The sequence below is a fragment of the Enhydra lutris genome, unplaced genomic scaffold, assembly GCF_002288905.1.
Source record: "Enhydra lutris kenyoni isolate GAN:26980312 unplaced genomic scaffold, ASM228890v2 scaffoldscaffold9, whole genome shotgun sequence".
Lineage (NCBI taxonomy): Eukaryota > Metazoa > Chordata > Mammalia > Carnivora > Mustelidae > Enhydra > Enhydra lutris.
The window spans coordinates 31,728,495-31,740,909 of NW_019154093.1; the positions used below are offsets into that span (position 1 = coordinate 31,728,495).

The following is a 12,415-nucleotide window of genomic DNA, read 5'->3' on the forward strand; positions in this document are numbered from 1 at the left end:
ACTGCCTCTCTTACTCTTACAACGAAACTGAAAATTCCTAGAAGGCTGGGACTATGCCTTTCAAATAGAAAACAGGAAAAGACAAAGACACAACTTAGAAAGAAAGAAAGAAAGAGAAAGAAAATTTAAGTATTTATGAAAGCCGTTCTAAGTGTTTTGGGTATACTTAATCCTTACAACAACCACATAAGGAAGGTATTATTATCCTCATTTTACAGATGAGGAAATAAGGTACAAAAGTCTAAGGAATTTGCTCAAAGTCACACGACTGGTATATAATGGAGTTCATGGTGTGTTCTGAGAATAGTATACAATCTCATGGAACTGGAGCATGGAGTACAAATGAAACTAGAAGGTAAGGTGGAAACAGATCATGGAATGTGTAAAATACTTCCCTAAAGAGTTGGATTTTGGGGGCGTCTTGGTGGCTCAGTGGGTAAAGCCTCTGCCTTCAGCTCAGGTCATGATCTCAGGGTCCTGGGATTGAGCCCCGCATTGGGCTCTCTGCTCAACAGGGAGCCTGCTTCCCCCTCTATCTCTGCCTGCCTCTCTGCCTACTTGTAATCTCTGTCTGTCAAATAAATAAATAAAATCTTAAAAAAAAAAAAGAGTTGGGTTTTCTTCTATAAACAATGAGGTTTTTGGGGTGCCTGAGTGGCTAAGTTGGTTGGGCCACTGCCTTCAGCTTAGGTCATGATCCTGGAGTCCCGGGATTGAGTCCCGCATCAGGTTCCCTGCACAGCGGGGAATCTGCTTCTCCTTCTGACCTCTCCCCTCTCATGTTCTCTCTCTCTTTCTCTCTCTCTCTCTATCTCAAATAAAAAAAGAAAAATGAAGACCAAAACAAAACAAACAATGAGGCTTTTGTTCGGAAAGTCACCGTCATGTCCTAACTGGTATTTAAGGAGATATCAGGTAGTCATGTGGATGACTGAGGAGCAAGAGACTAGCTAATGCTCCTCCATGTGTATTCTTCCAACATTTCCTCTAGATACCCAAATTTCATATTTAGAAGTTTCCATGAATTCCCTCTCCTTTATTAATCAGACACTTAGTCCTACCAATTTTAGCTCCTAAATCCGTCTCCAATTCATCCCCCCTCTCCAGTCCCAACTGCCAATTATTTGAGCCACATTTTCACTTTTGAGATAACTAAAATAGCCTGTTTACTACCTCCAGTCTTACTTCATCTAGTATATCCTGAGAGATTGTTCCAGGATTTTAATCTGATCATGCCAACCATAAAGTTGAAACCCATCAGTGACTCCTTATCACCTTCAGGCTCTTTCGCACAATATTCAGGAATCTTCATGATTTCATCCTTCTCTAGCTCTCTAGTATCAACTCCGGCCACTCCCCCACCTCTTTTTTCAGTCATATTGAACTATACGCTTCTCCTTATGTCTTCTCTGTATCTTTGTTCATACTGCGTTATCTATCTAGAACTCTTCCTCTTTTTATCCACCTAACAGCAGTTACCATTATTCAAGAGAGCTCAAGCATTATTTCCTTTGGGAAACCTTCCTACACACCCTTGTCTTTTCCAGGCAGAGTTAGGTATGTCTACTCTGCACTCCTGTAACATTCTATAAGTATGTATAATTCATCACACTATATATGGATTTTCTTGAATAAGTCACCCATCAGAGTAGGGCTGTGCCTTACTGATTCCTTCATTTAGCCAATATATATTGAGCATGATTCCCCCCTCCCCATCTTCACCACCACCCCCCAACCTTCACCACACTCCCCACCCAAGGAATGTTCATCTGGAGGCCAGGGGTACAACAGTGAAAAGAACAGATGAAAATTCCTGAACTTGTGGAGTTAACATTGGAAAAGTGGAGCCTACCCATTTACCCCTGTAGTTCCAGTGTCTAGCCCTTGATGAGCTAATATGATAAGGTTAGAAAAGTAGTAGATGGGCCTATCAGCCAGTCTTTTCGATAGTCTCTCCCTGTCAGGCACTCCCATTGAATCTTTTCCTTTTATCTATGTTTCCTTATAAATTTCTCCTATGTGTTAGTCAAAGCATGTCCATGTAATCTAAAATGGGACCTATACTGGACCTAGACCAAATTTCTTTCTTTCTTTCTTTCTTTTTCTTTCTTTCTTTCTTTCTTTCTTTCTTTCTTTCTTTCTTTCTTTCTTTCTTTTTCTTTCTTTCTTTCTTTCAGATTTTATTTATTTATTTCTCAGAGAAAGAGAAAACACAAGCAGGGGGAGCAGCAGGCAGAGGGAGAAGCAGGCTCCCCACTGAGCAATGAGCCCAAAGCAGGACTCAATCTTAGGACCCTGGGATCATAACCTGAGCCAAAGCCAGACAGTTAACCGAGTGAGCCACCCAGGCGTCCCATAGACCAAATTTCTAAGCAAAGTTCTATTTTAACTCTATACCTTCTTCCTTCTTCCTGTTTCCCTGTCACACTGTAGTCCCCCTTTCCCTTGAGACTAAGTACCTTTTGTCCAAGAACAGTATCAAGTACTCACGATCTAGAAGTACAGTTAAGCAACTTAGTTTGTTTTCCCAAAGTGTCCCAGGTTCTAATTACTCCTCTCTAATTGTTCCCAATGCCCCTGACATTAGAGGTAGCTGGTCAGTAATATCATCTGTCTTGGAAAGCGTCACATTTTCTCATTTCCCACCCACTGAGCCTCTTAAGTACTCTGCCTACCTCTATCATAGTCCTTATCACCCTGGAACATTGAATTTAATTCTTTTCTTCCCTATATTTCTCAGAGTCTAGAACTGTTCAATATAGCATCAACAAATGAGTAAATGAATATATTATATTTATTTATACAGTTAACACTTGAACAACGCTGGGATTAGGAGCACCCACCTCTAAGCAGTTGAAAATTTGGGTATAACTTCTGACATGCCTTACCAATAACATAAACAGCCAATTAACACATATATTGTATATGTATTACATACTGTAGTCTTACAATAAAGTAAGCTAGAAAAAAGAAAATGTTATTAAGAAAATCATAGGGAAGGGGTGGTACCTGCGTGGCTCAGTCAGTTAAACGTCTATCTTCAGCGCAAGCTTCAGTAGTGATCCCAGGATCCTGGGATGGAGCCCCTTGTCCTCTGCTCAGCGGTGAGTTTGCTTCTCCCACTCCCTCTGCCCCACCTGCCCTACTCATGCTCTTTCTTGCTGTCCCTCTCTCAACAAATAAATAAATAAAATAGAAAATCATAAGGAAAATACACTTACAGTACTGTAATCTATGGGAAAAAACCCTGCCTACTAGTGAACCTGTGCAATTCAAACCGCGTTGTTCAAGGGTCAACTGTGTATTTTCTCCCCGAGTTCAGCTGTGTGACTTCCATCCTTCTCCTACACATTGTAGGGAGATCTACAAAAAGAGCGTACCAAAAATGCCAACTTTGGGCCAAAGGTTAAGAAAGTTCTTTCTTTAAAAGTGTTAGGAGAATTTAAATTTTAACAGTGTGTTTCCTATCCCAGATGAATGTGTATCTTTAAACATGTGGCTTTTGCATTGTTTGTAAATTCAGCTGGACCTGAGTGAGTAAAGTATGTATTAGAATGGTGCTCCTATATGTTATCTAAGTGGGTCCTTTCCCCAGGAAGTAACTGAATCAATGGCATGGTGTTCCTGAGACTTTGTCAAGGAAAAAACAGGGCCACTGAGCCAACATACTACTCAAATTTAAGTATCCTGTTGAGTGTGTGTGTTTGGGAGTAGGGAGAAGAGAGGATCTCTGCATGAATTAAAACAAAAACAAAAACAAAAAACCCATAAACTTTCTGAAGGATAGAGTTGTAAGAGGTCTTCCAGGTTTCCTGGATACTCTGGGCCATGCATAAGAAGGAAGTGGACCCGATACTCCCCGCAGAGAATCCTTCCCTAGGGACAGGCAAATTCGCCATACCCCCCTCCCCCACACGACTGCACCCCTACTGCTGTGCATGCTGGCGCGGTAGCGACTGCTCCCAGAACCAGCCCTCTCAGCCTCTCCTCTTCTAGCCAAACTCCAGAGATGTCAAAGATTCTTAAGCAGGGGTTTTCCAATTTGCCCCTGAGGCAAGGCGGGCGGGCCCAGGCTGCGATGTAGAGAATTCGATGTCCGAGCGACCTCCTCGGAGGAGTGGATCGAGTTAAATATAACCGCGCGAATGGAATGGCGCTAAAAATAAGGCAACAGCTGGCGCGTCCACAGCCCTGTGCCGGGAAGGGCGGGGGCCGGAGTGGTCCTGCGCCTGAAGGCCGCTCCCGAACTAGGGACGGGAGGCAGCGTCCGCAGGCCTGGGCCGGAGGGCCAGCGACGTGGGCGCGAGCTGCTCCGGGCCCGCACGCCTCCACCTGCGAGCGTCCCAGGCACTGGACTCAGGGCCGCTCGGTGGCCTGAAGAAAAACTTTACTAAGGAATCAGAACCCCGGCGAACTTGCCTGGACGTGACAAGCTGGAAAGGCTAGCGCGGAGCTCTTGCCCGCCCCGCCGCCAGAGGGAGCTGAGTGCGAGAGGAGGAAGCCGGACCCTTGAGGAGGGCGAGGCGTCGCCAGAGATGGAAGCGCAGGGGCACCTGTGGTGGGCAGCCCCGCGCGCGCATACACAGCGCTCCCACGGCGAGCCGCGCTCGGCCTTTGCGCTTCGCACTTTCCCACAAGCCCCTTCCGGCGCGCGCCCCTCGGCCCTGCGCGCCTTCGCGCGGTAGCGCCCCAACCATCAAGGCAACAAATGAAACATTTCCAAAACGGGCTATTTATTTGCTCCCAATAAATCGATCGGCAGTGATTAAGAAATCGATGTGGCATGGGTGGGCGAGTCGCTAGCGGGGAGAGAAAGGTGCTATCGCCCTGCGCCCGCGGGAAGGCCGCGGGCGGGCGCGGGCCTGGGAGAGGCGTGTCCCTCCCGGACCACACCCGAGGGCTAGTCACCTGGGCGCGCGGGCAGCGGCAGGCCGCGTTCCCTCGGGCGGCGAGGGGCGCGCGCGCCCGCCGCCTGCTTTCCTCGGCCCCTGTTGCCTTTCAGTCTGGCGTGCCGGGCGGGCAGTGGCCGCCAGCGGCCGCAGCGCCGCTCCGAGGCTTTTGTTGCTCCTCCGCGGGCTGAATGGGGGTTTTGTAAAGTGGGACAGATAAAAATGAGCAGCATCATATTGTTTGACAGAATGATCCCATATGATGAAGTATCGGCTCCGAAGGGGGTGAAAATGGTGAATTCCTAAAAACCCAGCCCTCGGCTCCTCCGCAAGCTGCCGGTAGCCTGGAGGGACCCAGCCGTCAGCCGGGCCCCGCCGCATCCTTCCAAACCGTGTCGGAAAGACTCGAGCTTTCAATGCCAAGTCATTTTTAAGCCCCGATCCTGCCCAGGACCTTTCTCCTCGTGGATGAAAAGAACAATTTTCGAGAGAAAGGCTCGTTTTGATTAAATCTGACATGCTGCTGATAACTCCATGCTAATGTGAAATAATTAACATAATAGCCATAATTAAAAGCACGCTAACAATGCCATAAATTTATCACACAATTTTACTAGCTTTCTGCCCCTAACTGCTCCCTCATCGTTAATTAAACGTGTTGCCTTTTACAGAATGGATGTTTATACATTTCCAATATAAATAAATTCGAAACCATCCCCTCTCTCTCCCTCTTTCCCTCTCTCTCCTTCTCTTCCTTTCCCTTTGATTTTTCGCCATTTATAGGCACTCCTTGGCATGGGCCCTGAGTGGCGGACACCTTGAAAGTAAATGAAGTTTTAAGATGAAAATCCAAACAGAACGTTAAATTGGCCCCTTTTTTTTTTCACCCCGAAGAGATCTGAAGACACAAGATTGGTGGGAAGTGCGTTTAAAATCCCACCCACTTGGAAATAGAAATAATCTGGATGGGTTGGGGACCTGGGTATCATCTCGGCCCATCCCGCCTTCCTCGGTGGTGGCCATCCAGGTATAGGCTGGTAATAGTTTAATAAATCTATGAAGATTGTCGAGAAGAAACCGACTTTGGTCCTTGGGGGGCGGGGAGAGGAGGGGTATTTTCCAAATGAGCTCTACCTACGTTTCGTTCCCTCTGCAGTAGAGAGACGGAGGCTGCTCTTGGTGGGGGATGCTCCCCTCACTGCGCAGAACCTGGTCCCATCTCCCCGGATTATAAGAAAAGTGCACCCGCACACGGGCATGAAGATTCTGTCTCACTTCGGGCCAACGATTTATCCAAGCCATTGGCATATACTCTGACTTAAAGGAGTAGGAAGAAGGCACTTGGGTTCGCTTGGACCTGGCGAGGGGTAGGTGGGCCATTCCTGCCTCCCACACACTCTGACTGTGCCCCTCCTCCCGTGTTGACCACTTAAAAACCCAAATTGAATTGTAATTAACTTCCTCTTCTCCGCCATAAATTGTTCCATTCAACTTCCCCCCACCATCTCACCCCCCCCAGAACACACTAAATCGCCCCTCCCCCAAGACGTCTCAGTTTCCATTTTATCGATCCGGACTCCACTTTTCTTGTTTCTTCTTGTTGGAAACTCGTTCGCTTCCACCACCACCACCACCACCACCAACCGCCCTCGACAGCTCCCGTTCGGGTGGCTGCCCCACCTGGGTACCATAGACTCTGCGGGCCCCAGGAGAAAGAGAGGGATGCTTATTCCCTTCTCCTTTGGCTGAAGCGTTTCAAACCTTTGAATGAGTGAGACAGCTGGGTGCCATCTTCTTTAAATCCCTCCAGTGAAGTTTGCTTTTTGTGACCCAAGTAGTTACTCTCACTCATATAATTTTGTGTGTGTACTCCTCCTTCTTTCCATCTCCCCCAGTAACCCTCTGCAACCCAGAATATATTTATCCACATTTCTCCCTCCCCCCAATATTTCCATTCCCTCTATCACATTTTTCTTCCCCTCACTAATGTCTCTTTCTTAGCTGTGTCGCTTCTTCAGTCTCGCTCTGTCCTGAAGTTTGGGAGTATCTGACGATTTGTGGGCTCTTAGCAGCAAACTGCAATTACGCGGCAAACAGGATTTACTTAGCCCCAAATCTAGTCAGCGTAGGGCAGGTCTCTGCACCGGTATGGGCTCTGGCCCTTCCGCCCGGGCGGCGTCCTGCAGCGGGAACTGCGGGAACCTTCCGGCCTCCCACCTGGGCTGCCGCTTTGCCTCCTTCCGGCCCCGGGAGGTTGCGCTGGTGGTACTGTCCGCCCGGAAGGGGGAGAATGGTGGCTGGTTTCCCAGTCGAGAGTGATCGCGGGAAAATCCGCTGCCTCCGCTGGAAATCGATATTAAGCGGTTGGGCCGGTGCGGGCGATGGACGTCGCGGCCGCAGCCAGTAGGTCCTGCAACGTCTCATCATTGAGCTAATCGAGTCGAAAAGTTTCTGTAAGGGCCAGACCCGGCATCAGATGGTAACACTGATTGAACAAGAGATTAGCACAATAGATCTCTAACCGAGGGGAAGCGTTGCTTTTCACGCTACGCGCCGTAATTAATGGTATGAATCAATTAATTTGACTTTTATTGTGTCGAATGAAAAAAGCGCAACAAATGGAACTGGCGGCTGGGAGTTGTTCATCCCTCACCCCTTCCCCCAGGGAGGTTCCAATGAGACACCGGGGAATGGACGGACCAGGCCAGGTCTCGGCCGAGGGAGAGCGAGGCAGCGACCGGCAGCACCGAGGGAGTCCTCAGACCCAGCTCCGGAGGGCAGCAGAATCGAAATTAGGCTCATTTGGAGGCTACTTTCAGAGGACTACTGAGGGCAGCCCCCGAAGCCGCTACACTCCCGCGCACGCACACGTGCGCACACACACGCACGCACACACACATACACGGCACGCGGCCACGCGGGTCCAGCCTCTTGGGCTGCGATAGGGCTCGCGGCCCGCGCCTCTCACTGCAGCTGGACCAGAGAAACTGCTCAAAAGTAATTTCTGAATTTTAAATTTCGGGTTCTTTTTTTGTCCTTCCGACCTTCCTTTTGTAATTGTTGGGTTGCTCGGAGAGTTGCAGCCTCGACCTCTGCAGCCGGGTGCAGTGGTGGGCTGCCAGCTCGCGCTGCTCGCGTCCGAGGGCCGTCTAGATGGCATTGCAAACGGTTCGGACCTGCGGGGCCACAAAAAGGTGCAGCTGCGGAAATCAACTCAGAGATGCATTTCAGGGTCGGTACAACGGGGAATGGTTTTGATACAAAAAAAAAACTTTGTGGAGTTTCGCTGTTGTCTCAGGATGGAGTAACTGCCACCGCCCCCCCCATCCTCGGCACAAACCAGAACTTTCTGCGAAACGGAGATCCAATGGACTAGTATTATATCCAGAATATTATCTAATGGAGATTAAAGTCAATCTGTGTGTCTCACTGCCTATAATGAAGTAAGTTTACGGATTTTTTTTTTTTCCCCTAGGCCAAGGATTGGGGGAATCGTAGGTGAGAGACACAGACTGAGGGAATCAGAAGCACCACTGTCCACCAAGAATTAAATCGGATTCCTCGAGCCTTCTGTAAATATCTCACCAACTATTTCCTCTCTCACCTCTCAGCCTTCTCCTCCCAGGACTCAGCCGGACAGGCAGGGCTTGGGTTCAAGGAGCCCGGCCACACACGGCAGGCGCTTGCAGCTAGCTTTCAGGCGGCCTAAAACTTAAGAGAGGTGGCCCATCGCAGACTCACCCAGTCAGGAGCACTGTTCCGAGGTGCGAGGCCCGAGCGCACGGGTAATGCCACGCACCCGTTGTCGGTTTGCAACCCCCCACCCCCAATTCCAGTTAAATCCCCACAGCCTTTCCTACCACCAATGGTTTTCCTCGCCAAGGAAACTCGGTGTGTACTAGCCGCATCCTCGCCTCCTCCACCCGCTCTGCTACTGGTTTGCGTGGAAGTTAAATCTTGGAGGATTTACCTAAGCCTTAAGAGGAGAGAATCCACGTTAGTTAGCAGCAACTGAGAGCCTAGCCCTCCCGCAGACCCGAGGCCTCCCCTCGCTCCCAAGAGGCTGGGCCCCACGGCCCAGGAAGTCACATCCGAGCTCCCGGCGTCATTCTGCCGTTCCAGCCCGAGAGCAGCGTCTAACATAGACGCCCGGAAGCCTCCACTCGGCTCCACTCGACTTACCCAGGCCGCTGAGTCCCGGCTCCTTCCCCAGCGCCTCATTTCCGACTTTTTCACATGTTAAGTCGTTTAACAACTCCCAGCAGCTAGTTACAGCTTCTTTATTTATAGGTTCATTGTTATTTTACGTCGTTTTTACTTCTCTCGGCAACTATTCTAATAGATTAATCAATAACTATTTTCTGACCTTCGGGAACCCCAGCTGATGCTGTTGTGGCCGCGCGGGGTGCGGGGGAAGGGTGCAATATATATATAACACGCCCACATCGAGCGGGGAAAGCAAAGGCAGGTCGGGTGGTTTGGCTTTGGGGGGAAAGGATACTTGTCCCCTCAGTAGGTGTCTCCGCCTAGTGAGCAGTGAGGCAGGAGGGGGTTTGAAGTCTAATTAGCAAAACGGAGCCGGGTACGCAGCCCTTACCCAAGAGCTAAAAAGAATCAAATCCAAAAAAACTGAACAGAGACTACTAAGTTTTTCTTTAAAAAAGGGCGGGGGGGATGGGAATCTCGTTCTACGTTGCCCAGTCCCAGCCTAAGGAGTGTTGGCAAAAGGGAGAAGGGGGAAGGGAGAGGGAGCAGGGAGGGCAGAGCAGCGAGAACTGCCGGGTCCCGAGGACGCTCCCAGGCCCACGCCCTCACTCGCTCACACCCACCCTCCAGCACTCACACCCAGAGGCTCCCTCGACCCCGCGCGGGGTTCCAGCCTAGACTGGGGTCCCGGGGCGGGCCAGGACGCCCTCGGAGCCCGCGGGATGCTGGCGCACCGTACGGCGCTGAGTGGCGCGTCCCTCGTCCCTTTGTTGACAATTCCCAGAACCAACTTGAGTTTGGCCGGCTCCGCGGCTGCCCTGACGTCACGCGCGGTCACGTGGCCCCGCCTCCCGCTGGATCTTTAAGTAGAAAGTAATCTATCAGGCCAGTCCTTAAAACGGGACTTTCGACTACGGGGGCCTGGCGTCCCTGACACCCCCCCTCCCCCCGTTGCCCCTTCCTGCGCCCTCCGGAGCTGCTCGGCGCCCGGCGTCCCGCGCCCGTCTGCACAGCTCTTGCTCTCCACGCCCGGGCCAGAGGCCGAGGAACGCGGCCGAAGTGAGGGGGCGCGGCGTGGAGAAGCCGCCGTGGCCCCGAGCGGCATCGAGCGCCTAGTACCGAGCGCCAGGGACAGCAAGAGTTTGAGGAGCGCGGCCGCGGGGGGCAGACGGCAGTGCCCGCGCCGCGCGATGCCGGGCTGCCGAGTGTGAGCCAAGCCGGGAGGGCCCCGAACCATCTACGTCCCCCTCCCCTTTCCCAGTCTCCCATCTTTCGGGAGCACTCAAACCCCCTTCCCCGGAGCTCGGCGGTAGCCCCTGACGACTGCCATCGTCCGCCGATCCTTCCCCGCCGCCGCCACCAACCCCGAGGAGGGATGACCCTCTCCGGCGGCGGCAGCGCCAGCGACATGTCCGGCCAGACGGTGCTGACGGCCGAGGACGTGGACATCGATGTGGTGGGCGAGGGCGACGACGGGCTGGAGGAGAAGGACAGCGACGCGGGCTGCGAGAGCCCCGTGGGGCCGCCGGAGCTGCGCCTGGACGAGGCGGACGAGGTGACGCCCGCGGCACCCCACCATGGGCAGCCTCAGCCGCCGCACCAACAGCCTCTGGCATTGCCCAAAGAGGCAGCTGGAGCCGGGGCTGGGCCGGGGGGCGAGGCGGGCGCTTCCGAACCTGACGGCTGCAAGGGCGGCGTTGGCGGCGAGGAGGGCGGCGGGAGCGGCGGCGGGCCGGGCTCCGGCAGCGGTGCAACGGGAGGCCTGGCCCCCAGTAAGCCCAAGAACAGTCTGGTGAAGCCTCCCTACTCGTACATCGCGCTCATCACTATGGCTATCCTGCAGAGTCCGCAGAAGAAGCTGACCCTGAGCGGCATCTGCGAGTTCATTAGCAACCGCTTTCCCTACTACCGGGAGAAGTTCCCCGCCTGGCAGAACAGTATCCGCCACAACCTCTCGCTCAACGACTGCTTCGTCAAGATTCCCCGCGAGCCGGGCAACCCAGGCAAGGGCAACTACTGGACCCTGGACCCGCAGTCCGAGGACATGTTCGACAACGGCAGCTTCCTGCGGCGCCGGAAACGCTTCAAGCGCCACCAGCAGGAGCACCTGCGTGAGCAGACGGCGCTCATGATGCAGAGCTTCGGCGCTTACAGCCTAGCGGCGGCGGCAGGCGCCGCGGGGCCCTATGGCCGCCCCTACGGCCTGCACCCCGCGGCCGCGGCGGGCGCCTACTCTCACCCGGCTGCCGCGGCCGCCGCGGCGGCGGCGGCGGCGCTCCAGTACCCCTATGCGTTGCCGCCGGTGGCACCCGTGTTGCCGCCCGCGGTGCCGCTGCTGCCCTCGGGCGAGCTGGGCCGCAAAGCGGCCGCCTTCGGCTCACAGCTCGGCCCGGGCCTGCAGCTGCAGCTCAACAGCCTGGGCGCCGCCGCGGCCGCCGCGGGCACGGCGGGCGCTGCGGGCACCACGGCGTCGCTGATCAAGTCCGAGCCGAGCGCGCGGCCGTCGTTCAGCATCGAAAACATCATCGGCGGGGGCCCCGCGGCGCCCGGGGGCTCGGCAGCGGGCGCTGGGGGCGCGGGGGTAACTGGGGGCACCGGGGGCGGTGGGGGCGGCAGCGCTGCGCAGTCCTTTCTACGGCCGCCGGGCACCGTGCAGTCCGCGGCGCTCATGGCCACGCATCAGCCGCTGTCGCTGAGCCGGACGACGGCCACCATCGCGCCCATCCTGAGCGTGCCGCTCTCTGGACAGTTCCTGCAGCCCGCAGCCTCCGCCGCCGCTGCTGCCGCCGCTGCAGCGCAAGCAAAGTGGCCCGCTCAATAGGGACGCGCCGGTGGCCGGGACCGAGGGCCGGGTGGCGGCTGCACTTCTAGTTTGCGCGCCCCGCCCCGGGCCCGGCCCCCCTGCCCAATCCCGGACTCTGCTTCTCCACCATTTCCTCCCCCCCGACCCCTCAACACCGACCTTCGGCGGCCTCCACCCCCTCGCGCACACCTAGGCTGGCGGAGCAAACTCTCACCGCACGCCCGCCGGGAATAGCTTGCGGTACAGGTAAAACCGAAAACCGAATTTTCCAAAAATGTACCCCGACGGCTCCTGCTCTCAGTACCGTAGGGATGGGAGGGAAATCTTTGTACATATTTGTATAAAAATTATTGACTTTCCTTTTGGGGTTCTTATTTTTTTAAGAAAAAACAAATTCAGTAGATTTAGAGCTCTGAACTTTCATTTTTTTTGAAGGTTCACTCTCCGCAGTTTTATGTGAGAAAAAAATGTATAGAGACATTGGGAGATTTTAAATATAAAAATTTTCAAAAGGCGA

At 53.4% G+C, this 12,415-nt stretch overlaps 1 protein-coding gene across 1 annotated transcript; it reads left to right on the forward strand.

Annotated features, from left to right (window-relative positions):
- The first annotated feature begins 10,470 nt into the window (after positions 1–10,470).
- Positions 10,471–11,916, forward strand: LOC111142810 (forkhead box D3). Its single transcript, XM_022496128.1, has one exon. It carries the CDS (start codon positions 10,471–10,473, stop codon positions 11,914–11,916), a length of 1,446 nt encoding a protein of 481 aa, XP_022351836.1.
- Positions 11,917–12,415: the final 499 nt, after the last annotated feature.

Bases quoted from the DNA above. Each gene is read 5' to 3' on its own strand.
- LOC111142810 (XM_022496128.1), top strand. From the start codon at position 10,471: ATGACCCTCTCCGGCGGCGGCAGCGCCAGCGACATGTCCGGCCAGACG.